Source organism: Drosophila suzukii, chromosome 2R (assembly GCF_043229965.1).
Source record: "Drosophila suzukii chromosome 2R, CBGP_Dsuzu_IsoJpt1.0, whole genome shotgun sequence".
Lineage (NCBI taxonomy): Eukaryota > Metazoa > Arthropoda > Insecta > Diptera > Drosophilidae > Drosophila > Drosophila suzukii.
The window spans coordinates 17,865,891-17,890,915 of record NC_092081.1 but is presented as its reverse complement, the minus strand read 5'-3'; the positions used below and the strand labels follow the sequence as shown (position 1 = coordinate 17,890,915).

Sequence of the window (25,025 nt, the reverse complement as noted above, 5' to 3'; positions counted from 1 at the left end):
GTGGAAATAGCACTTTGCGGTTGAAGGTTGTAGTGCTGCCTATAAAGAGCGCCCAACCTGTTGAACTTTAAAAATAAGACTCGCTGATCTTCATTATCGTTTTCCGTTTAATTTGAATTTCAATAGATTACAATGAAGTTTTTAATTGCTTAACTTTAATGAACACGTTAAGTTTTTCGTAATTCGTTTTCGGTTTCTAAAGTTGAATTGGAATTGGGTAACACTCAAAACTCGAAGTGTGTGGTCGGTGGTGGACATGTTTAAACGCTTCTCTTAAAATTTCCTGTGTCGTTGGTGCAAACTATTAGATCTTCAAAATTGAAATTGATCGATTCGCGATTAGAGTAATTAGTTTTCTGTAGTTCACGGCTTTCGGTCGTTTAAATGCTTTTAGTAATTCTTTATCGGTTTCGTTTTCGCCTAGTTTCTTAGCGTAAATTGTTAACTTTTTAGAAAATAATTAATAAGATCGTCGGTCTCCGTTTTGTTGCTAAATAAATGCATTCGTTTCTGGCGGCACAATGCGCTTTAAAAGTCGAAAACGGATTGTCGCTTGAATACTATAAGTATAAGTGTACAGGTAGGGAAAATAAAAATGGGAGAATAATAAACGATACAATTTGTATTTGGAAGCAGTTATAAAAAATATTATATTTCATTTAGATTTGTTTAGGTTTAGGCCATTAAAATAGTTCTTATACACGCAATCGAATTACATAATATGTATAGTGTATCATATTCATTGCGTTATCTTCGTTAGTTTCATTGAAATTGTTGTATAGCACGTGCTAAAAATAGATTTAGGTTAATTCTGTATATAATTGGCACTTAACTCATTTAAAATACATAAAAATATAAAATATAGTACACGAAACATCTTTAAAAATATGCAAAGGTTAATTTGGATAAAAGTATCAGGGTATATATCAATAAATAAATCACGTTCATTCTAAATTGCCAAATAAAAACAACACACGCGCCATTGCACATAAATTAATGGTTCAGTACGAATAAGTTGCAACCTCGTTTCCATCTATCCATCTGTCTCCATCTCATCATCATCATCACTTAAACTTATCATCACCCCTACGATCGATCACGCGAACTTGTGGCAGGTTGGGTGGAGGACTAGGGGTCGAATGTTGAGGGAATGTTGAGCATATAACTAGAACACTTATAAATCAACGACATCCTCCTTGGTGTAGGGCGAGTCTCTAAACATGCGTCTGTTCGCCATGCTCTGCTGCAGTTCTTCAACTAATGTCTCCTGTGGGAAAGCGGGAAAGTGTTTCTGTTATTAGTCGGTTCGCTTATTTAGGATCTCAACAGGCATACACAAACTAGATGGAGTACAGGCGACATGCGGCTTACTGGCTAGTGGACACAACTTAACGACTACACACTAAGTAACAAATGCGGATGATAGACGCACAGAAGATGGGCACCGAAATCAACGAAGCAACGAGGCCATTAAATTTTGAGCGGTGATCAATGCAAGCTTTCCCAATGAAGCTCCAGCCTCGGAGATCAAACCTCGAATAACGTTGAGATCTCCTTGCCGGCGATCCGCTTCACGCCGCTGCTCTCGGCGCAACTTCCAGATTTGGCCGCCAACTGCCCGTTGCGCATGCTCAGAATCTCGTTGCTTATCAGACTCGCACAGGCCTTGGCATGCTGCTTCTCGTGGCTGCTGGATGAGGTGCTTGTGCTGCTGCTGCTGTGCTCTGTGATGGTCTCAGTGCTGCCAGTGCTACTCGTCGAGCTCACGATCCTCGATCGCGTCTGGCTCTGGTTTAATACTGTCGTCGATGTGCTGGATGTGACTACTGACCCACCATTGGAGGTGGAGCCAGTGGAGGAGGTGCTCGTGCGGGCACTTCCTGCGCTCAGCAGCGTTCTAGGCATAACTGGCGGCTTGAAGGGGATTTCTTTACAAGTAACGTGTACAACAAATCAATCAAAATATGAAAATAAATAAGATACAAAACAAAGAGAATCAAATGAGGTTGCATAACTACTTCTATCGGGGAATCTAAGTGCAGAGCAGGCATTTTCAAGCAGCTTACCGTGCGCAGGCACAGTATCCTACTTACCCATTCTATTGAGACCCGCTGCAAGTTCTCGCACAGACTTCTTTTCTAGGGCAGCTCCTAAAAATAAAGAGTTAGTGAGATCCATTACCACTTTTTTATGAGACTTACCTGGAGTAATGCCCACAATGCTGCCACCGCCAACGGATGATAAGGCTATTCCCGGCGTGATGCCAACAATGGAGCCACCGCAGTTCGTTCCAAAGGTCACTACCTCAACATCATCTAAACAGAGAGGTAAAGATATATTTCTTGATCATCATTCCATCTAGTTTTCTTACACCACCCACCTTCTTCCAGTCTTTCCGGTGTGGTCTTGCTGGAATCGACATTACCATTGCCTGTGATCAGCTCCCCGCTTGCCTTCGGCTCGCTGCCCACCACCGACCATGGTCGAGGTTTCTGCAGCACTATAGGCGTTCGCAGGATGCCATTACCCGTCTTCACAATTACGCTACCCTCGCCAGTGGCATGGTTTTTAATCGAATCGCTGCTGGGCGAACGTGTTTTATCCTCCCTTGCGGTAGCCTTTAAAAGATTTGAGCTGGGCAACGCTGTCTCTTCAGGGCCGCCGGCAGTTCCCGATCCTGGACCGCCTTCTGTGCGCATCTTGACCAGAGGCGATTTACGTCCCACCAGCGGTGAATACTTCTCCAGATTGTCCGTGGAGCGGGAACGGGTGGCCCATGAGGCACCTAGGATGAGGAAAACAGAGAACTTAGAAATAAACAACATATGCAACAAAAATTAAATCCACTTACTCTTGAGCAATGGCGACTGGCGCTCCAATTTGATTGGTCGGCGCTCCTCCAGAATGGGCGTGGTCTCCTCGGAAGTCATATGTCCATTGCCATCGCGGCTCATCGTGGGACTGTCCACAAACGACAACGAACTGCATTCCTCCGACGTGGGCGAAACCAACGGGGTCAGAGTGGTGGGCGTCACCGATCCGGGCCGGAAGAAGTGCTCCAGACCCTCTCCGATCTCCCTGCTGCCACCGGCACACTCGGCAGTGACCAAGGGGCGGGTGGGTGCACGCGTCTTGGCTCGCTTCGGCCGACCTTTGACCAGGTGCTGCAGCTGGAACGAGGCGCTGGGCAGCTCAGTGATCGAGTCGCAGCACTCATCCACACCCCCATCGTCCATGGCCGCGATGCTGTCGGTCATGTTAGTGGCTCCCGCCAAGGCAACGGCACCGATAGCTGCACGGGCGGACAACTGGGAGCTGGAGCGGTGCGAGGAGGGCGACTCCAGAAGGTCAGGGAAGTGGCCCAGGCTGAGATTCTCCACCACTGACTGGGGACGCACCTTCTTCACCTGGCTGCGTCGCTTGGTGGGCAGATGCGGAGTGGCCTGTTGGGATGGTTAAGAAGAGGATTAGGATGGGCTCGAAAATGGACACATTATGTGATGCTTATGAGGCTTCATCGAGTGTGTGAAATAATGAAGATTGTTTTTGGTTTTTTTTTTGGGATACTACAAGAACTACAAATCAAAACTGTCACAGAGATAGATAGTCTATAGAAACGAGCAGTCTACAAAGGGATAAGAGTAGAGATAGGATCCTTAACAGTCTTTCCTAAAACAGTGATCAAAACTAGCCCGGAAACCAGTACGAAGTTCCGAATTTCTTTCCAATTTTAAAACCACTGTTTCAAAAAAGAACTCATAGACTGATAGATAGAATTAAGAACACGACAAAAACTACTTACAAGGTTGAGATATTCCAATTTCTTTTTGTGTTTGTTTGGATTTTGAAATGCAATTATGTAAATGAGTTGGAGACAAGGTTTAATTATAGTATGTATAGAGAACGAGTACGAGTACGAGTATTTGCGATTTTGTACAATTGATATTGGTTCGTTTTCGGTTTTGGTTGATGGTGATGATGATGATCAGATCAGGGCAGGAAGACACGAGAAAAATAATGAGCATGAGCATTTGGTGTACACATTTAAGTAATTTATTAATGAGATTCGATGTATAATGTGATGCATGTGGGGGTTCTTTTATTTTGCATGTGTCAACTACATCCAGCTAGTTGGGTATATGGAATAAGTGTTGAGTCTTACACATGAATGTACTAAGCATATATGTTGGTGTGTTTCAATAATTGTGGGGTGTATGTATATGAATGATATATGTATGTTTTAGACACTTGGCACTCTACTGTTCGCATATACTCTTTAATATATGATGTGATTATGGACTAAATCGTTTTATTTGGCTGATTTCGGAGGAGTCTATTGCATCCACTTGGGTAGCGAGAGATTTTCAACACTTACAGTGGGCGATTCCAAGCCCAGTTTGGGCAATATCGAACCTCGTCCACCCGGCCGAATGATCAAACCATCCGCATCCTGAAACAGAAGAAGAAGATGGTTAAGGTCCACTCTAAATAGTTGTTCGATTCGGCAACTCCTCAAAATGGGTGAAATATTTGTAATCGAAGGCGCTGATAAGCAGAGCCCAAGCAGCAGCACCGCCGATCAAAACAACAACTGCCTCACTTTTGTGGGTCGAAGCGAAAGTGAAGCCATTTTGGGGGGGCTTAGGGCCATGACATCACATTTTGTCATTAGCCCGGAGCTGATAAGAGCCACCCACTCGATAGGTCCGATCGAAAACCCGAATCGAATGGAGCACTTACATGACTGGAGCGACTGCGCACGATGTCCGGCGTCTGCGGTTCGTCCAGCAGCACCGATGGCGACTCCGCGATGCCCATGCCACGGCGATAGCGAGTCAGGGCCTCCAGCACCTCATCTGTGGCCCGATCTGAGATGGCGGCGGCCAGGGATTGTTCAATCTCACTAAATGGAAGAGAAAAGATACGAATACATTACTAATTATTTAAGAAAAATCCAAAGAAATCTACTTTTTATTAGAAAGATCTTCTACTTCCGGCTCTATGACCACATCCTCTAATGGCTCTTCATCGGGACACTCTCTATAGGCTGGACTTGTACCAGAAGCCTTGGACTTCTGGCCCCCGAAGCAGCAGCACAAAGTGCTAATTAGACCCATTTTCACGAGAGGCTTTTCCCCAACAGCTGGTTGCGAACTGATGGGATGTGAGCTGGTCCCAGCCAATAAGCACAGATAAACCTATTTTTGGCGTAACCCGTAACAGAAGTGTTTGGCTCCGAAATCCCGGCCACAGTGGAAATGCATTCAGCTGTTTCTGGTTTTCGGTCTGTTGTTTTTAATCTTATCTAAGCGCTGGCTCTCTCGCCCATATGTATACGGGAATAACTAAATAAACAGACCTCTTCTAGCGTTCGTGGGAGCGAAGAGAGAGCGTAAGTATAAAGCTCGCTTTTGAAGTGGAGAGTACAAAAAAAACCCAGAGATCAAGTATTTGTTTTTCGGTACTCTTTTCCGGTCTTTCTCATTTATGGCGAAGTGCGAATTCGATTGCGAACTGCCAAAATTAACATGGAAATGTGTTGAGAATTACTGAGAATCTTACTCATAATATTTGTTCAGCTCTAAAATTATTCTATCCACTCGAAAACCCAAAATAATTGTCCATTTTCTTTATCTCAAGTACACCTAGTCCTTCATTATCGTAACTCAGTTAATAACTATAAATATTTACAATTTTAAATTTCTTTATCTGCGTTAAGCTTTATATATATATTTTTGCATTTTTCTAATCGTTGCGTCAACATTCTCATGGAATGGGTCTTCAAAAGGCTTTCTCTCCTATCTCACCTCTCACTTTTTTTACCTTTTGTGCTTGAGCTTTGGTATAGCTACAGGCTCATTTAAATAAACGTTTATCTTTCTCTAAAATATTTTCTGTTTGCTCTTTAATCTTCTCTCTTAAATCGACCCATTAACTTGGCCAAAACTTACCCAACTTTGTTCATGATCTCGCTGCCGGCGTTGTTGAGTAGACAGATCTGCAGAAATTCTTCGGGAACCACAAGACGCTCGGCTAGACCTTTTCGAAGGTCCTGCACTACGATCTGGTTACCCAGCGTCTTGGGACACTGCTCGATCCCAGTCCGCATCATAGTCTCCAGCGTCTCCTCCAGATAGCTCTTGATTGTGTAGCTCAGTTCGCTGGCCACTCGGGTCAGCTTCATCTCGATGGGATGGCTTTCGTTGCGAACGGCTTCCTGCAGCTTGGGCATCAGCTGCTTGCAGTTCTCGGCGTCGGTGATCAATCGCTGCACTGCCGAAGCTGAATCACTGCCTCCCTTGGCCAGTGAAATGGTGTCCTGTGTCTCGGCCACCAATTTATCCACCAGCTGATGGGTGGAGGAGAGCATGAAGCCGTGCTGCAGCCGGAATCCCTGTCCGGCGCCCCTCTTCAATCCGTTGCAGTTTCGCTGCAGAAGCTCCTGCATTTTCCGCATCACCGCATCCGTCTTGTCCGGATGACTCTTCAAATGCGGTGCGATATCGAAGACGGGAAAGGGTATGGTGCGCATGCTGTGGTTGTGCTCCAGCGCATAAACTATGTCCGCATAGCCCTGCAGCGTCACTCCGTTCTTGTCCATGTAAATGGTCCGCAGCCGGTTGTTGATCTGAAGAGCTTTGGCCAGGAGACGGGCGCCCACATCGCCCATGAAGTTGCCACTGATATCCAGCTTCTGGAGACTTTGGTTGCTGCCGAGTGCGTTGATGAAGTCGTGCAGATCATGCTTCAGTTTGTTCTCCGAAAGCACCAGCTCGGCCAGCGGGAAGTCATCCTTTTGGATGAGGTTAACCAGGGCGTCCATGACGGGCGGGATGTGCTTGGGCTTCATGCCCGTGAGACTGCGGGTCAGATGTAGCGTCCGAATTGAGGGGTTCTTCGAAATGGCCGTCAGCACGGGCGCCAGCTCAGCATCCAGATCTGAGAAAGGTTTAAATCATTAGTTCTTTAACCAATTAGTTAGGAATTTCGGAGCAGAGCTCCACTTACTGTTATCGCTGATGTCCAGGCTTTGCAGCACTCGCACTCCGTGGATGCAGGACTCCAGCACATGGGCACCTTGGGCGCCCAGCGTGTTGCTGCTGAGATCCAGATAAAGCCCAGCTGTGGACTCGTTGCAGGCCAGGCCGAGCAGCAGGTTCTTCAGGGCCTCCATGGGTAGTTTACAGCCGGCAATGTTGAGGTGCTTTAAGCTGAAGGTGCTGGTGAAGAACTGCTTGAACGAGGGCGGGATCTCCTTGCCCTTCTTGGTGCTGAACGAGTTGTGCGAGACATTCAGGTGGGCCAAATGCGTGGCACAGCCGCGCAACAGAGCTCCAAATAACTGAAATACACATAAAACCAAAGATTAGTTTTTGATTCCATATAAAACTTAAGAGGACCATACATTTTCCAGCGTGATGTCAGTCGAGGCCAGATCCAAGTGCTCCAGCACATTGGGTTGAGCCAGAAAATTGTGCAGATTCTACAGAAGAATTACATTTATTTAGTCACATGATAGACCATTTTAAATTATTTTTAGAAACTTACGGTTATATCATCTTTAAGACTATTACCACTTAGGTCTAGATACGTGAGCGAGTTGGAAATACTTTGATTGAGCGTCAGCGAGTGCGACATCTGGTTGACTCCCTTCGAAGTGAGTCCGCAGTGGGACAGGGCCAGTTTGCACAGGCCCTTGGACACCTTGGCTATGGGTCCGGATAGATGAATGGCACCTGGGGTCCGCAAAACAAACGATACATTATTAGTTAGTCAGTAAACTTTTGAGCAAACCAAACACAACGACTGTAGGATGAATGAAAAGCATGATCTTTGTAGCCAATTCGAAAATAGATTTGTTTTTCTAATAGATTAATTTGGATTACATAGAGCATAATGCTTGAAGACCAGAATGAAGAAAAAGTATGGGAAAACCTTATCGAATTATGTTCTTTGGAAACCTGTATGGCGATTGTCGAGGACAAAAGACTGAAGATCCATTGGAACATAATCAATTTGGCGTCTCAACAATTGCCACACATGTCGGCAAATTAAATTGCAAACTTAGGGAAAATAACAAGAACAGGTAATACAGCAATATAGCATTAACACAACAACAACAATAACAATGCAATGTCTAGGTTTTGTTTAGATGGCTGTGGTGCTATGGTGTCTATTGGTGGCTGCAAACCTTGTACAATCTTTCCAAATAGGGCGCACAATGAACTTGCTCCTACACAAATCGCAAATCAAAATGGCAAACCGACAAACGACAAATACATTGAAACGGTTGGGGAAGAGAAACGATAGCAGAGAGGTAGACAAGAATTGGATTAATTGGATTACACGAGGTGGGTCTCGATTACAGCTCGATGGCGGTTTTTGGGGCAGCGTTGTCAGCAGGGACTGGGCGGTTGATTGGCATCCAGGGACATGGGTCTACGCACCTTTATCCTCAATTATATTGTGGCTCAGATCGATGGTGCGAATGGCGGGATTGCTATTCGTTATCACAGATAAAGATAACTTGTTCAGGAAATCCCATCTGCAAAAAATGATGAGAAGAGAGTTTCAATAATTAAAATGACCCATAAAACATATTCCAATGCCCACCTTAAGCCCAATGCCTCCAGATGTAGCTCCTCCAGCCACATCGAACGCTTAAGGACATGCAGGATGCGTTCCAGGGTCTCGTGCGACAGTCGCATATGGGCCGCCTTCAGGCCACGAAAAAACGTGTTGTATTCCAGCGCCGAAACGATGGCCATCAAGTCTCTGAAACAGATAATCAAGGAAATTAGTTGCAAATTATTTATAAGCACTTTTATGTGACAAAACTGACTTTGGTTCCAGGTGGTCAAAGTCGCGCAGGTTGAGAACTCGCGTGTCGTGGGACAGGTAAATGGTGTCCACATCCCAGGCCACCTCCTCGCGATATGGAACCCCATGGAAATCGCACATGCAGGCGTACTGGGCACTGAATCCCCCACAAGGACCCACATTTCTCGGATCGGAGGGTCGGAATTCCTCGGAAAATATGGTCTCCCGCTCCGGCGGCTGTATATCAACCTGAAAGATGAAAGAAAAAGAAAAACCAGTTCATTGACCTGATGCCGAAAAATCGTTTAAAAAGTTCTAGCAGTACGCTCAAGGGTCTCAAGGGTCCGGCCATTGTTGTGTTGCTGAAGTTGACCAACTTGAGGAAGAACAATGCAAAGTTTTCGGAACAGCCGGCTAAACTCCTCAAAAACTCTTGCCTTCTCCCTTACCATCTTAAGCTTCAACTTAATCTAGCATTTAACACTGTTGCTGAATGTGAATTTTGATGGCTACATTTCAAGGCGTCAACCTGATGACGCCCAGGTCGCGTGCCCTGCGGCAATTATCCAAGCCATGTATCTTCAATTGTGGCTGCCACTTCCCAGTCGAATTGCTAGATAAGAGTCGCAAAAACAACAACAATGGGTTGGGGCAACTAGGGAACGACGTAGAGTCGTGGGTGCCTCGTGGGCGGATCTCGATGGACGATTTGCATAAATATACCCAGCATAATTTACGACAAACTGGGGGCCAGGAGCATTACAAATGCATTGAATTATTAACCCCAACTTGCCCAGATGACGACTTTTATGCACTTACGGCCTAATTGGACAAGGGGTCGGGGGTGGCATGCTGACACAGTGGGTGAGATGAGATGCGACATATGTATACCCATATATGTATGCCACATGTCCCCAAGCTCACATGTACCCACAACAGATACACACAATTGCTCACTAAATATTTAATTAAACATTAATTAAAGCCAGACGTGAGTCAGTACGCAAGAAGCGGTCGATACTGCACCACATAACGATACCCAGTGGGTTCTAGTAATGGTTCATGATTTCATTTACCCCTTTAGAAAGTATACATTTTATATATCCTGTCATTTAAGCTTCCTTTTAAAATAATAATAGTCCCAATGGTAATAGTTTTAAATTAGCAAAAGAGCTGTTGTGTACATGTATTTGGCAGCCCTACTCGCTTTTAATTAAGTAGTATCACTTTCACAAGATTTCGGTCTACTCTGGCATTAAGGTATTTTATCAAATTTTGTAAATAATACTAACATTTAATTTATAAATTTTTTATATAAATAATAACTTATTTATAAAACTCCAGAAAACATTTTAATTTGATTAAAAGATAAGTCATATAAATAATAATCTTAACTTATAAATGAAAGTCTAAAAATAACACTTTCGTTTAATTCAAAAATGTATTATAGAAATAATGATCCAACTAATTCTTTTACTAATACAAACGAATCTTATTTATGAAATTAAAAATCAATTATTTTATTATTCTTGTTTATTGTCAATATTTACCTTTCGGATGATGTATTTCAGAGGAACTGTTGGGAATATCTGCTTGATGGCCGAGGCCAGATCGGTCAGAATGACATCAGCGTTCTGCAGAATGAACACAACCGAAATGGAGATAATTACATATAGAACATTACAAATAATAGCAAGTAAGTGGTTTTGCCTTACCGAGCTGAAATTGCCCGCATCGCCGGTGGTGACGAACGAGTATGGCCGATCGTTGGTAATAATGGAGAAGTGGGTGGACTTCTTGCTCTCGACCCCCACAATGTCCAGGTAGTGGAAATGGCATTCGATCTGGGGAAAATAAATATGTAATTAGTAATGATAATTCGTATTTTATAGATCACAAACTCACCTTGGTGGGCACTTTGGCACTGAGCAGATAGACCCTCACGGGAGTAAAAACCTGCAAAAAAAAAGTAAAGGGGAGGTGCAAAACATGAGTGAAAAGTGTTGTAATTGGCAAAGAAAACACAGGCCAGACATGCGTGCCAACATGCTTGGCTAAAAATTCAAGGGGTTTGGGGCCCGATGGAGACCATTCTTCAGGCAGTCAGCGGAGTGTAACTCCATTATCACGAGAACCGGAGACTCCAAACTCAATTTGGCCGGCCTTTGTCTAGCGTGAATTGATTGAGAAAAGTTCGCTATGTTTAATGGCAAATCAAAGTGCGTCGAGTAATTCGTTTAACTTCTCAAATGCAGAGGGAAAAACCAGCTGGAGTTGGTGGAAAGCGGGAAGAGTTGGCCCCAACGACTCTGGTAATTGGACACTTTGTCTCTGCCACCTTGTAAGCCGCTCGCACAAATCAATTTTCCAGCTGTGTGCGCTCTCCAAGCGGCCGTACAAGTGGCCAGGTATGAAATTAGCATAGTCCGGCCTCCGGGGAATGCCCACATCAGGTGGGAGAGAAGTCGTGCCCCGCCGCCGCTAAGTATGCTATAAAATATCAATTACGGTTCTGGGCCAGTCGAAGGCCTACGGCCAGGTGCAAATCGGTTGCCCCCATCGGAATGTTCAAGGGGATTAGCTAAGTTGGCAGCCTAATAGTGCAGTTAGACAGTGTAATACTAGGGGATTTGTATATACATACAGTCCGTTTCTAAAGTATAATATCCACACAAAATATATTAACTAAATAAGTGATTTCTATCTCATTAGCTCCCGGTTATCTTTTAGTTTTTTTTTAGTCCAAATTTGTTATATTTAAATCTAACAAAGATAAGAAATCAAATAATTTGTATGCTAAATACCATAAAACAAATAATTATGGCTTTCCAACAATTTGTTCCTATTTGTAAATAAATTCTTGAGGTCAATACATGTTTTTCTGATAATTTTTCCAACTCATTTTTAGCAAAAACATTAAATTATTTCCAAAGTCATTTTCTTGTAATAATACGTAGTTTTCTAGCTTGAAATGATAAGAGAAAATGATAAGCTTAACAATAGTTTCCGTTTGAAAACAGTCTAAGCCTTAACCCAAATAAATCAAATATTTTGCATATTACTCATATTTTATCCGAATTGATTTAAATCTGATTTTTAAAAGGTTAAATTTATTATTAAAATCCCAAAAAGTCCAACTTGACACACAGACAGATATTCATTACTGTAATGGCACTTCAGGCGAAACGGTAGCCTCCTTCGAATTTGAGGCAATTAGGCTGGGGGATGCAATTTCCGAGCACAAATTGGACCGCTGACGGCCCGCAGATGGGGCAATTTGAATCTGTGCCGCTGACAGACGGTGTCTCCTGGCCGTCAGCAGATCTGGATTCCTAGAGATCTGAAGTAGCTGGCAGCAGGCCGAAAGCCAGGCCAATTAGACAACTTCGGTTGGGGGGGATTTACTTACCAGAACACGATTCTCCGTCTTATCGCCTTTCGTCTCCAATTTGACCATATACTTGACGAGTATCTTTGTGTGGCGACCCAGTATGGATTTGACGCTTTCTGCAAAGAGATAATCAAGAGGAGGAGCTTTAAAATCGGAACGAGAACGAAGATCTCTTGGAGACAGAACGGAAATGCAATTAAAAGTCGCAGAGGCCGTTTTGAATTAGTCACATCCGAGATCGGCACAAGCTGCTCTCGAAAACTGCGTCTTACGATAATAAAGCGAACCACTCAAAAATAAAGGTTTTAACAAGAATTTTAAAACTTACTCATTTCATAATCAAAGCTTGGTACTAAAGTACATATATGTGTGTTTATATTTGTTATAAAACTTAATATAAATTTTATAGATATGCTAAACTTTTTGAGTCACATTTCTCCCTGTGCACAGCTGCATACATTATACAGATATCATCTATATGCAAGTATGAATGACATTATTATATACCCAACTTTGGGGCCTTGTTGTGCATGCCAAACTCGAGTATTATATCACTGCCCGCCAGTAAAACGAATTGATTCAAACGTATTCAAACGAAACACGTAGAGGAGGCAATTTTCAGGCGCTAACACCCTTGATGCCTCCTCCCCTTAACCTTACACCGGCATAAAGCCCCGATTCCCCGATTCATAGCGACAGCTACTTAGCATATACCCCAACAACAAATTGTACTCTCTTTTCTTTGCACACACACGCCAGCGTTGACGAATTATTCAGAGGGAGATATGTGCTTATATGGGGGAAATGGAGGTGCAGGAGGTTAGTCGAGTGAAGGCTCCTCCATGGGGTGACATTATTATGTCATGCTAGAGGCATGTCGGATTCCCAAGCACCTCCGCTATAAAGCCGAGAGTTATGACTCCCTGTCTGAGCATGCCACCATAAAGGAATGAGAAAGGACTTGCCAAGTGCCAAAGGGGAAACGGAATTGAAATGTCGAAAATTCTGAAAGTCAGCCAGGTTAGCATGCATAACACCTCAAACTCCCCATGAAAAATGCTCATGTTTATACCCTAAGAGAGGGTATGCTAAGTTATAAGTTAAAAATAAGGTCTTGTAGAAATATTTTAAATTCTCGAAAACAAGAACAATTAGTTTAGACTTACTATTATTCATCACTATTATCCAAGAAAAAAATATAATATTGTGATAAGGTTATGTACTGAAAATATTTAAAAAAAATTATATGGGAGTCATGACTTTAAGAAAAGGATTTTTAAAAAGTTAGGGACCTTAAAAAAAGCTTTAATGAATCAGAGCAAGGAATTTCTCAAGCAATTACCGAATAGCTCCGAGAATGAAATTCTAGCCGGGGAAATACGCCCATTAGCTTGACAATGGATTTACATAAAGTGGGCCATAAACAGAGCGGCGGGGTACTCTCGATCCTGACCACACTCAAGCGGCGTAACCCCAGAGTGGGTCCAAAACAAATAAAGTGACAGTTTGTCTTTATGGCCCGCCACAGCCACAGACCGCGGGGTTTTGGGGAGTGGGTGGCTATGATAACGAGTGCCAATTGCGCGTTATGGCCAAAATAGATTGTTAAGACGTTTCGGCACGCACGATACACACACGCACACCCCCAGTAGTTGTGTGATAAAAATCAAGCGAGCATAATTAACAACAGCTCACTGATTCTCTCTTAATTATAAATCTCAAGCGCGTCGAAATGTGAACGAACTTAGGGCAGAGAAAACGCCGCCAGAGATGGGTTTTTGTGTAGCCTACGAACTTTGGGTGCCACTGTGTCAATATCGTGCGGAAGAGCTCCGACATATAGTTATAACAAAGCCATTCATTCGAACGGAAATTACCGAAGTTTCCATGCTCTTCCTCAAAGTGTCAACAGTATTTACTTTGTTATCTGATTACAAAGTCCCCTGCATAATCCCTCAATCCCAGTTTTCCTACAGATATAAGAACACAATCCACACACAAATTCACAAATGAGGTCAGAGTCTATCACAAAGAACCAATTCATTTAAGTTTTTCCAGAAAACAGTTGTGGATTTATTGTTTATTGTACCATTGTTATTTAAATGACTTTTCTTTATTAATATTTACTTTTAAGAAATATTATTCATGTTCCAAGAACTGATACCCCTAATGAATTTTGATTCCTGTTATTATACAGTGAAAATGACTCAATCAGTATGGTAAGAATTGAAATGATTTAAAGTAACATTTTATTACAGATTGCTCTGCCGAAGCCCATCATAGTTTGGAAATACCCCGCGTTATGGGGTCACAAATACAAATAATGAGTTTTGCTGACAAGTCAGCAGAAGAAGAGCTGTTATCGAGGCAAAAGAACTTTGAACCCCGTCGAGGGCGTGGATGTTTACCTGTGTAGCAATACACCTGAGCTTGGCTGTGAGCTTGATATTTTCCATTGGCCCGGGTCACATTTTGTCTGGCATTTGAGTGCTGCATCGGGTTGCAACTTCTTTGGCCATGATTACCTGTCTGCGCCGGACATTGTCAGTTTCATTCCGTTTCTGCCGCGACTCCATTTCCGACTGAAGGAAATTTGACTTTAATTGGCTTTTGTGGTTATTTCGCTCAGTGACCACGCTTGGATTACATCTCAAAATATAGAAGAACACTTTGCAAAAATACTCTAAATTCTGAAATTAGGGGTTTTTGTTTTGGGACAGGGAATTGTAAATTTATCCTAACTTGTTTGAATTTTTAAGTTTTGTAATTGAGAAAGAGGACTTTTTGATTTAACGTATTCATTTCCTTTTAAAATTTTTATTAAATATACACTTATAAGCATTAAAAAAATGTATTGTGTAACCAATCTAGGTTTTTAATGTTCTGGATTTTCCACTAACTGCATTAATAAAAAAAGTTAAATGTATTAAACATTCAAGTTAGCACCGATAAAATCTTAGTTTTGACCATATTTACAACCGAAAATTGTCAGTGTATATATTGCCTTGGGGTTCAAAGAACTGATTCTCGAAAAGTTAGTCGAAAAACGTTGCCATTCGGCCGAGAAACCTGCAGGCGGCAGGCGGAGGCATTGACAACAATCTAAGCTGGCATAAAAGCCAACGAGTGTGACCCAATTCAGCGCATTTTTCCACTTTTTTTACATTTCGCAGCTGCAAAGCTCAGCACAATGCCAGAGATTACACACGAGTTCAAAATACTCCACTGCCAGATACAATGTGTATCTGTATCTGCGAGTGCGGGCGGGCGATTCGGTTGTGTTGTTTTGTAGCATGTGTCATCTGTCCACAGAGCCTGTTCGTTTAACACCGTGTTTCTAGTTCGTGTTTTCAATCTGTAGTTCGCATTGTTTGCAGCAAAGTGTACACTTTCCATACGCTGCAGGTTCTAATGGACGTCATCGTTGCCTGTGCAAATACAAAGGCTGTCAAAACTGGTCGGCAAACAAATAAATAGGAGCACCGAAGTGGACAGAGAGCCATTTCGCAGTTTGACAGCAATTGACCAGGGGGACAGGGGACTTTGGGGCGAAATTTATTACAGTAGAAATGGCTCTAACACTGGGAGAATAAGGGGGAACTTCCCTTTAAATCTCTGCTGAAATACAAGTAATAGTAATGAAAATATAATTTCCTATATACGATACCTTTGACTATTTATATCATATATAAGTAATTTTCTAATCCTAACTGTTATTATTCCTGTATTTCTTATTTTAATAGGATTTTTAAAACTATTATTTAATATCAAGATGGGTTTTTAAAAATATGTATTTGTAAGATTCACTTTTAAAAATATCTAGTTGAACCCAAAAACTTGTATACTTAACTTGTACTCGAAATCTTTTTCAAATCATTTTATAAATGCTGTAAATACCCTCTAAATGTTATGGTTTAAAAACCTTTATAGTTCTATTCTATCTATATTTATTTCATCTTTTACCCAAAACTTAGTTTTACATTAGATGATATTATACCAAATTATACGAATTTTTAATATACCTATATCATTTAATCAGGGGTACACCCAAAAAAAAATCGCCCTTAAATCAAGAAATTCGCCTTTAAATCAAGAAAATCGCCTATGATTTTCATCCAACGGCGACTCACCTTTATTTTAAATAAATAATTTTCTTGAATTTATGGTTTGCCATTTCTGAAAATAATGACAAATTTTTCTTAAATGTATGGTAAAAAACCTTAAAATTAAGGAAAAATTTATTAAAATAAGAAAAAAAATATTTATGATGTAAGAGATTACATCATTTTACATTTTACACCTTACATTTGAGGAATTTGGTTGGTTTTGTATACCAATGTTGAATTTTAAATGGATAAAACCGTTTCTAATTTTAATGGCAATTATTACTACAGTCTGAAAATTTTTATATTTACCTGAATTTATTAAAGATTTATTTTATATAAATACTTTTTATAAACATATAAATAAATATAACAAATGGAAAAATCCTTACCTCAGACAACCCCGGCGTGAACTCGAACCCGCAACTGCTCACACCATAGCCAGACGTCTTAACCATTCGGCCACGCGTGCTTCTTGTCATACAATGACTAAAGAGGGCTAAGGTGCTTTTGGTCCAGCTTTACGCATACAAATAACGTTTATTCTAATCTAAACCTTTTTAACAACCGTTTAAACAATTTGGTAAATAGAAAAGTGAAACTAATAAGAATTAAAATTACATAAATTAAAAAAAAAAAAAAAAATAAATAAACAAAGGGTACACTTGCCGTGGCGTGGGCTCGAAACAGGTACTTTTGTTCGATTGTTTATTGACCGGACGTCTTTACCAGCTAAAAAAAGTCACTTTCTCTTAAAATATGGGTATTTCTTTCCTAAATTTAAGTAAGAATTTACCATTATTTCAAGAAAAAAAATCAAGAAAAATTCGCCATTAATTGAAGAAAAAGTGGGATTCTTCCTCTTCTTCATTACAAAAAAAAAAAAAATTATGGCGAATTCCTTAAATTGTAGGCATTTTTTCTATAATCAAGAAAATATTTCTTAATTCAATGGCGTTTTGAAATCACGGGCGGTTTTCTAATATTTATGGTGATTTTTTTTTTGAGTGTACTCGCACAATATGTTCTTTGAACAGCAGTCAATGGGGTTCGAATTACGGAACTGTTACTTTTAGAAGTGGGTCCGAAGTAATTACCCGAAATATGAGTACAACAATAACCCCCAGTTAACGGCAAATGCTTTAATGCCTTTTTCTTTTTGAAGAAGAAATCAAAGACAACAATGGCAAGGCCTCTGCCTCAGCTGGCTTCTCTGCCGCTGCACAAAAGAAAGTTAAACGAAGATTTTTATTTTCGTTTTTCTTTGCTCAAAAGTTGCGATTACTTTACGTTATGTTAATTATATTTGCACAATGGAGCGCAGGCAGTCACAAAAAGGCAACAAAAAAAAAGGGGGAGCTGCATTTACTCAACGATAACAGAAATGCAAATTCCAAACTTTTGCGGCTTTTAAGAGAGATACCAAACCGAAAACCAGGTCACTTAACAAGAAAATGCTGCTATCAAAATGTATTGGCTCCTGTCCGGATAAAGTAAACAAATAAGTCTCAATTCATATGGCCTGTGAGTCACAGAACTGTTGATCTAATTGTTTTTAACAACGTGTGTGACGACCAATTGTGGGCGTGGCAAGTGGGCAAGTGGCGGGCTTAATTCGCTTGACCTCAAAACGCAATTTATTGTGCGAAATTTTCGTTCGTAGTAATAGAAAGCGACAGGTTCAGGTTCTCCTACGACTCGAGAGCTCTCTCCTTGTCTCTCTCTAACTCTTTCGCTCAGGCCATTCTCCTCTCGCTCTGCCCGAAAAAGAAGTGGGCCAAAAGCAGCTGGCCAAAAGATATACGGATGAGGGGAGGGTATGGGGGTCTTTCAGCCAGGTCAGGGATGCGAGCGGCGTCATTAACGTCACTTCTTGGGTGACACAATTTCACCAAAGACCTGAGATGCACAAAGCGAGAGAGAGAGAGAGAGGGGTATACTACCAAGGAAAGAGAGGGGTTAACACCTAGCGAAAGAGAGGGGAGATATTCGCATTTGGCTCTATTGGAAAATGGAGCACATGAGCGTGTTTCGGCTTTTGTAAATTCTGCGTGCGTTCGTTCGTTCATTCTTTCTTTCTTTTTTTTATTATCATCACTTTTTTAATGGCTTTTTGAGCTGTTGTCAAACTAGTTTCCCCAAATCAGGTGAAAAGTATGCGCCACTAATGAGCAGCGAGGATATATAGTATATGTATAGTATATGTGGAGCGCAGGTATCATACAAAATTGGAGCAACTCGAAAAGCGAGAGTGAAATGGCGGCAGAGAACATTTATAGGTCACTGGAAATAAAAACAGAAGCTGGAGAGCATAAAATATGTGCATACATATAGACGACGATTAAATATCCACGCTAATTGCGAACAGTTTGCCACTTAGTTGCATGGCAAATGACCAGCATTTAACTGCTGGCATAAATTATCGACCCGCTCATTGATATCCACTGGATGTGCTCTCTACAAGTGGGTCATCCAGAGGTCAGCCAAGGCATCGGCTTTGCAAAAACCCGTAAATTGGGCCAATCGTTTGAAAGCTTTTGTTTCGGATGTTTGCCCATTTTATATAACATTCGAATTGATTTGCATTTTTGCATTTTGGTATGGGAATTTTCTCACACGAATCTCGGCGGGGCTATCAATTTTATTGCGTCCACTTTGGGAAGGTCAAACGATTTGAATCCGCATTTGCAATTTTGCAGCCACAGGCAAGACAGTTATGGTTAACCCTACTTTAAATTCAGGTTAATGGAAGGATGGCTTCGGGGTTACATAGAGTGTATGTAAAGATATTGTATATATTAAGTGTATGTTAAGAATACATATTTCGGTGGCCTAAAGGCATTCTTAACACTACTGTTTCCTAAAAAAATATCTTTTTATTAAAAGAAACGTTTCTATTTGAAAGACTCCTCTAAAGAATAAAAAATTTGTTTATAAATTAGTTTTATACTGATTTTTTAAAACGTCTTTCCTTGATATTTTTTTGTATTATTGAACTTCATTCAGAAATCATTTAAATATTATGAAACAAATAAAAAAGCTTTATTAAATGGATTTATAAATAATTTGCTGATTTATTGGGATTTCTCTCATAAATTCAATGGGTTACCACCACTTCAAGTCATCAAAATTTTTTCCATTTATGGTTTCAGTAGATCACGAGGCAGTCTCCCTACGCACACTCATTTCATTTGTTTATTTGACTTATTGCATATATAGTGCGTACTTATAGGATTGCAAAACAACGATTGCGGCCTCGGGGAACTTACAATGTATGCGCATGGGGAATTGTATTCTGGATGACTAAATGCAGTCGAACCGCTCGAGATAAGCCTTTGAAGGCAGGCCAAACAAATAGGTAAACAAACAAAGAGAGTTGGCCGCAACAGGCGGAGCAACAACAGCGACGAGAAACCATCAATAAACTTTCAACAAGTCAATTTCCGTTGAGCAAGGTGCGGTCAGAGGCGTAGGCCCAAGGGGGGGCCCAACAAACAGACTTTATGAAGTGCAAAATGGTCTGAGCAATCACACCTGACTGAAAATCGAAACCAAAGATCAATCGCCGGCGAACAGTGTTGTCGGGTTTTTATAGGGAAACAAATCTGTCGTAAGCGGAGCGGTTAGGGCAATAAAGAGGCAAAATGAACAAAGAGATACATTTAAATAACCTTTATACCAGATACCAGTTGCATAACATTTAATATTAGCATACGAAGGGCTTGAGATATTTATTGATAAACATACAACAGATCAGATCATCACATTGCTACATATTTTTCAAATATTTAATGATATTTACAAGAGTGTAGATACAGCAAGTAAAAACCCTCTGATATAGTCATAATACGATTTCTGAACATTTTAGTACCATTGAAGGTACAGAATTTCTGAACGTTTTATAAAGATAATATACAAATATTCAATATGATCGTGAAGATACAATAAACAGCGAATAAAGCTAGATATAGCTAAACCGGTAGATCTGATTGCGATCCAGAAGTTGGGGAGTGGATCGGCGATATGGAGATGTGCTTGGGGCGACGCATGACTCATACGGGGTGGGTAAACAAATGAAGTTATAGCTCAACCCAAACCCACCCATCCCACCGATCCGAGGTGATCTTCTATTGCTCACCTTTGTCGCGATTTTGCCTGACCACGTCCCGTATCTGCAGCTCGATGATGCGGCGCAGGTACTCGTCGATGTGACTCATCATCTCGGTCGTGTACATTTTGCCCATTTGAGCACTAACGGTTCACAGCAATACTGACAATCGTAATTACACTTATCGGGCAACGATGTGATGATATATGCATATATATGTGTTTATAAGTCGGAACGCAGGCGTCGCGTTCTTAACGGATTTGCAAGCCAGGCCAATTAGCCTTGCTAGTGCGGTGCCACTTCGAAAAGGCAGGCCAGTCACCGAGCACGGCGATTTCAGCACTGAGCACTGATAACCACGATCGTCTTATCAGAAAATTTTAGACGTATCAGTAGGTGAGAGAGTACAAGAATTTTGAGCAAAAAAACGCGAGTACTTATAACACCGATATCTTTACAGGGTGTTTCCTGGGAAAGTAGTTCTATGGATATATCATATTTTAAATATGTAAAAAGATATGAAATGATATGAGTCATTCCATTGATATATATTTTTATTACGAAATGAAAGATGACAATAAATTAAAATTCATTTGAAGTTTGGCCTTTGAATCAATCACTCATCACCAGGAAAGGAAAAATCAATTAGTATAAACAATAAGGCATAAAAAAGTAATAAAAACAAGAACAAACATTGCATACAAATTATTCAAGCCCAACAAATTGTTACAAATATCTTTTAAAAATGGTGTGGTTGATTGTTCTTGATAAAATATTTCCATATCAGTATTATAAAAAATATTTTCGTCTTTATAACAATTATTAGATTAAAACATTTGCAATTTTGCCATTCGATTTGATAACATTGGAATGGTTATAACTCGGCATTCTTTCGTGATTGTATATTTTTTCTTAATGCGGTATCGTATCAGAAACAATTTGGTCTTTGTTGCCCGGAAGACAGAGGGCCACCGCTTTGGTGGTGGATTTATGAGAACCGTTTCTGGTGACAGGTGTCCAAACAGTAAAAATTAAATTAAATAAACAAGAAATGAAGCCGAGCCAAGCGAAGACAGCGACGGTGAGATAATAACAACAGAACCCCGACCGAATTGCATAAATCAGGCAGCCGATTGCGCCTATTACATAATGCCCAATTCAAATTCGGGTGCAGCCACCGCCTCCGAGTGGATTCAAGTTTATTTTGGACAGCCAAGTGGAACCGGAGCAGTGGGCTAGCAGCGAAGAGATCATAAATAAAATTGTCAATGCTCAATTTGGAGTGAGTGCTCCAGATTCCGGCGGATTCCCCTGCAGTTGCAGCTGCCGTGGAAATTGAAATATTTTATAAACGATGGGCATCGAGGTGATTGTGCAAGTCCCCGCCCACTTAATCAGAGTACGTTAATTGGCAGACGGGAAGCAAACTCCGTTCTGGAGTGGAAATAGGACGGAACAACAACCGGAGATGGATGGCTATGTCGGGTAGAGCATACAGACAGGTAACACAAACAAACCGGGTAGTAAGCAAACAAACACCGAAGGTGTCAACGCCCACGCCTGGGAACAGGAGTCCCGAACGGGATACCTAGAGTTAGGAGCAGGAAGTAGGGAGTAGGGAGCTTGGTCCTCGGAGCAGGAACTGGACTGAACTGGTGGAAAAGCTGCTGTCACTGCACTCAAATTAAATTACTCAGCCTAGTGATGAGATGGGGTTAAATTCCCAGGGACAGGCACAGTGGTTCGGCAGAGGCGGGATAGGATTTTATGCAAATAAACATGACTAAGTAAACAAAATCAGTGCCAGTTCTACAAAAAATAAAACTAGAATAAACTCAATAACAAACTTTTTCGAAAAAATTCAACAAAGCAAAAGCACCAAATAAAATATAAACCTTTTATTAAAAAAGTTAGCTACAATAGCAAATACATTTTTAACGAGGTATCACTTCCACTTAGATGCTAATACCAAAAAGTTTTTACCTTCTGGTTGTTTTAACTTTTTTGAACCAAATATTTTGTTTTTGGGTTTTTGTTTTATATACGGCCGCTTTAAGCCAGATTGGTTGTGATCCCCTGAAGCAAACATTTTAAAATGAGTTGAGTGCATTATTTTTTATCCACATAAACGTATTAAACAAAGACTTTGTTATGAGCCATTGAACTCAATCATTTATGTTTATTGCAAATAAAATCCCAAACAACGAAATCCGAGGCTTATCAGTGACGTTATTATAGAACTGCGTTATAAACGGTTCCGGGAATTTAGCCTAAAACTTCTGGCCTTAAGCCCGAAACAAAGTAAGTAGAGCAGTAACTTCGGAACCAATGTGGATGTGCCGCGCAGGTGAATGCTATAGGGCCAGACACCTGTCATGGGGCATTACGCGGTCTGCATGGCTCCGCCGAGTGATTCGGCTTTTGTCAGATCGGTTTTCACGCCCGGCGGAGATGACAACGGGCCAAGCGTTAACCGATTTCCGTAGGAACCAGAACTTTAATTGGTAACCATGTGGCTTGTTTATGGAGAAAATAATGCTCGCTCCGACTGCAATTGAACAATGAGTTCGTTTATTTACAGTGTTCCCCATTCACTGATATCAATATCAGGGCTTTGAATGTCATTTATATGGAAACCCTCGCTGACTTATTGTTTTTTACCGAATGTATATATCTACTTGCATATAATTGTGTACTGCTTCTTATTTTTATATTTGCTTATCGCTCGCGGTCTGATGGGATTTACACTTTCTGACTTTGCGCTTGCTTTCAGCTCAATTAAATATCACGGAATCTACAGACGAACTTTCATTACTCAAGTCCCCAGTTTCTTTTAATTAGTAGGATATCATTATATGAACATAAGATTTTATTATTTTGAATATTGAATACCCAATTTTATAACCTAAATTGTATTTATTCTGGACTTTTTACTTTTCTAAATAGTGCTAAAAATATATACTTAGGTAATACCACAACAATTGTTCATTTTTAAGACGATGTAATATTTTTATTTCAATTATTAAACTCCCGTCAGGAAATATTTTAAGGAAATATTATTTTACAATTTAGAGTTGTTTTCGTGTAATACTTTAAAAATGTAAAGATTTTTGTTTCGGGGTCCTAAATATTTTACATTTTAACTTACTATAATTAAAGTTTTTTTTTTTTGTGTTTTATGAGTGTAGCGAAAATTCAACTTAGAAAAAGTTGGGGTTTCAGAAGTTTGGATCATATCCAAAATACTTCTTCAAGGCCGGGGTTTGAAAGGCAGTGCTTCCAAAACTGTTTGTGGGTGGGAGTTTCCCAGCGGATTGGTGGGTGGCAGTGTTTGTGTGGGGGGTGGTGTGTGTGTTTGTGTGTGTCTCTGTGTGTTTGGGGTGTCGCATTAAAGAAAACGGAAGCCGGCGGCCCAAACAGAAAAAGTAAAGAGCGAAAACAAAACGTCAACGTTTTGGAGGGGATGCATCTGCATTTGTTTTTGTTCATGCGTTTTCCAAAACAAAGAACGGTGAAAAGGGGACGGGTGGGGTGGGGGGTGTAGAACGAAGGCGAGAGAGAGTGGAGAAAGGGGGAGAGAGCGAGCATTACTCACCGTTGAGGTCCTTGGTTAATTGCGAGCGCGTCGACATTTTGTCTTCCGAAATGCGAAATTCTGCGGCGAAAGCTGGGTGAAAATGAAGTCAAACAGGAATAACCAGGAAAAGGGCCAACGAAATTGGCTCAAAGCGGTTGTTTTTGTTGTTGTCGCCGCTGCTGCTGCTGGTTTTTGTTGTTGGTGGTGGTTCGATTTCAATCCTGACACGCCTTGCAGCCCGAAACTGGATTTTTGAGCTGCTCCCGCACTAAAAATCGCCCATCGGACATTCCGCCTTTTCTCCCATTTTCTCCTTGCAACCGATAATTTTTTATTTTAATTTTTTTTGGCAAACTCTTTGATTTTTCCAGGCGACTTTTATTCACATTATTTGCACACACACGCAGGATTTTCGTTTCGGTTTTTCACGCGTTTTCCACCCTCGTCGCGGGGTCGGAAAACGGAAAATTCACCGAGACGCCGCCGCACAGACAGCAGTTGGCTTTTCCTCCGACACTTTGGCTAATATCTTGCTGTTTTATTTGTGAATTTAGCACTTTTCCTTTGAATTCACCAGCGTTTTTGTGTATATTCGCTTTTCGTTTCACTTTTCTCTCAGCATTTGGTTTTTTTCTGTTCGTTGGCTGAAATACCAAATTCTGAGAGAAATGCTGTTCGGACCGGCGGGCTTTTAATTTATGACTAACTAATTCCGGCGAAACAAAGTTAGTCTGCGAATATTGCTTAAAAATTAATAAACACTCGATCCGCAACCTGCCAGTTTCGTTTTCAGTTTCGACTCAGTGTGACCAGAGTGTCGCTGGGGCTGCAGAGTGTGGCCTTAAGTGGCGTTAACAGTGGGCATTTTAGGGCAATCGAAGTTAACAGACTGTAAGTCAACGACTTAGCTTTTTTGTGCCAGATTACAAATTGTGGAACAAACCAATGTTTGGATTATAAATTCATTTGTATTAAACTCTACTTCCTAACTATTCTTCATGGTAAACTTAAATTGGTTTTTATAAC

At 41.0% G+C, this 25,025-nt stretch overlaps 1 protein-coding gene across 13 annotated transcripts; it reads right to left on the bottom strand.

The window, feature by feature from the left end:
- Positions 1–89: 89 nt before the first annotated feature.
- LRR (Leucine-rich repeat) lies at positions 90–24,812 on the bottom strand. 13 transcript variants are annotated; one of them, XR_011603655.1, is made up of 22 exons: positions 22,406–22,526; positions 12,230–12,327; positions 10,726–10,776; positions 10,536–10,664; positions 10,371–10,454; positions 8,843–9,069; positions 8,614–8,775; positions 8,448–8,545; positions 8,192–8,233; positions 7,549–7,736; positions 7,406–7,483; positions 7,009–7,342; positions 5,952–6,939; positions 4,741–4,903; positions 4,376–4,450; positions 3,803–3,823; positions 2,852–3,443; positions 2,372–2,785; positions 2,202–2,315; positions 2,094–2,150; positions 1,336–1,928; positions 90–1,267 (listed from the first exon to the last, which is right to left on the bottom strand). XR_011603655.1 is itself a non-coding variant. In XM_065863017.2 (22 exons), the coding sequence occupies exons 1-22, from the start codon at positions 24,052–24,054 to the stop codon at positions 1,175–1,177; spliced, it is 4,440 nt and encodes a 1,479-aa protein (XP_065719089.2). In that variant the 5' UTR covers positions 24,055–24,812; the 3' UTR covers positions 90–1,174. The 13 variants fall into 13 exon arrangements, 11 of the variants coding, with proteins under 11 accessions (XP_065719089.2, XP_070850665.1, XP_070850666.1 ...); XR_011603656.1 differs by having other exon boundaries at positions 1,433–1,928; XM_065863017.2 differs by lacking the exon at positions 22,406–22,526 and adding an exon at positions 24,018–24,812 and having other exon boundaries at positions 1,534–1,928.
- Between the last annotated feature and the right edge of the window lie 213 nt (positions 24,813–25,025).

Bases quoted from the DNA above. Each gene is read 5' to 3' on its own strand.
- LRR (XM_070994564.1), bottom strand. From the start codon at position 22,511: ATGTTTGCTTCAGGGGATCACAACCAATCTGGCTTAAAGCGGCCGTAT. The intron at 7,737-8,191 runs GTTTGCAGCCAC...TGCGGACCCCAG, and splicing joins ATTTGGAAAGATTGTACAAG to GTGCCATTCATCTATCCGGA. The intron at 3,824-4,375 runs GTAAGTGTTGAA...AAACACAAAAAG, and splicing joins TGGGCTTGGAATCGCCCACT to AAATTGGAATATCTCAACCT.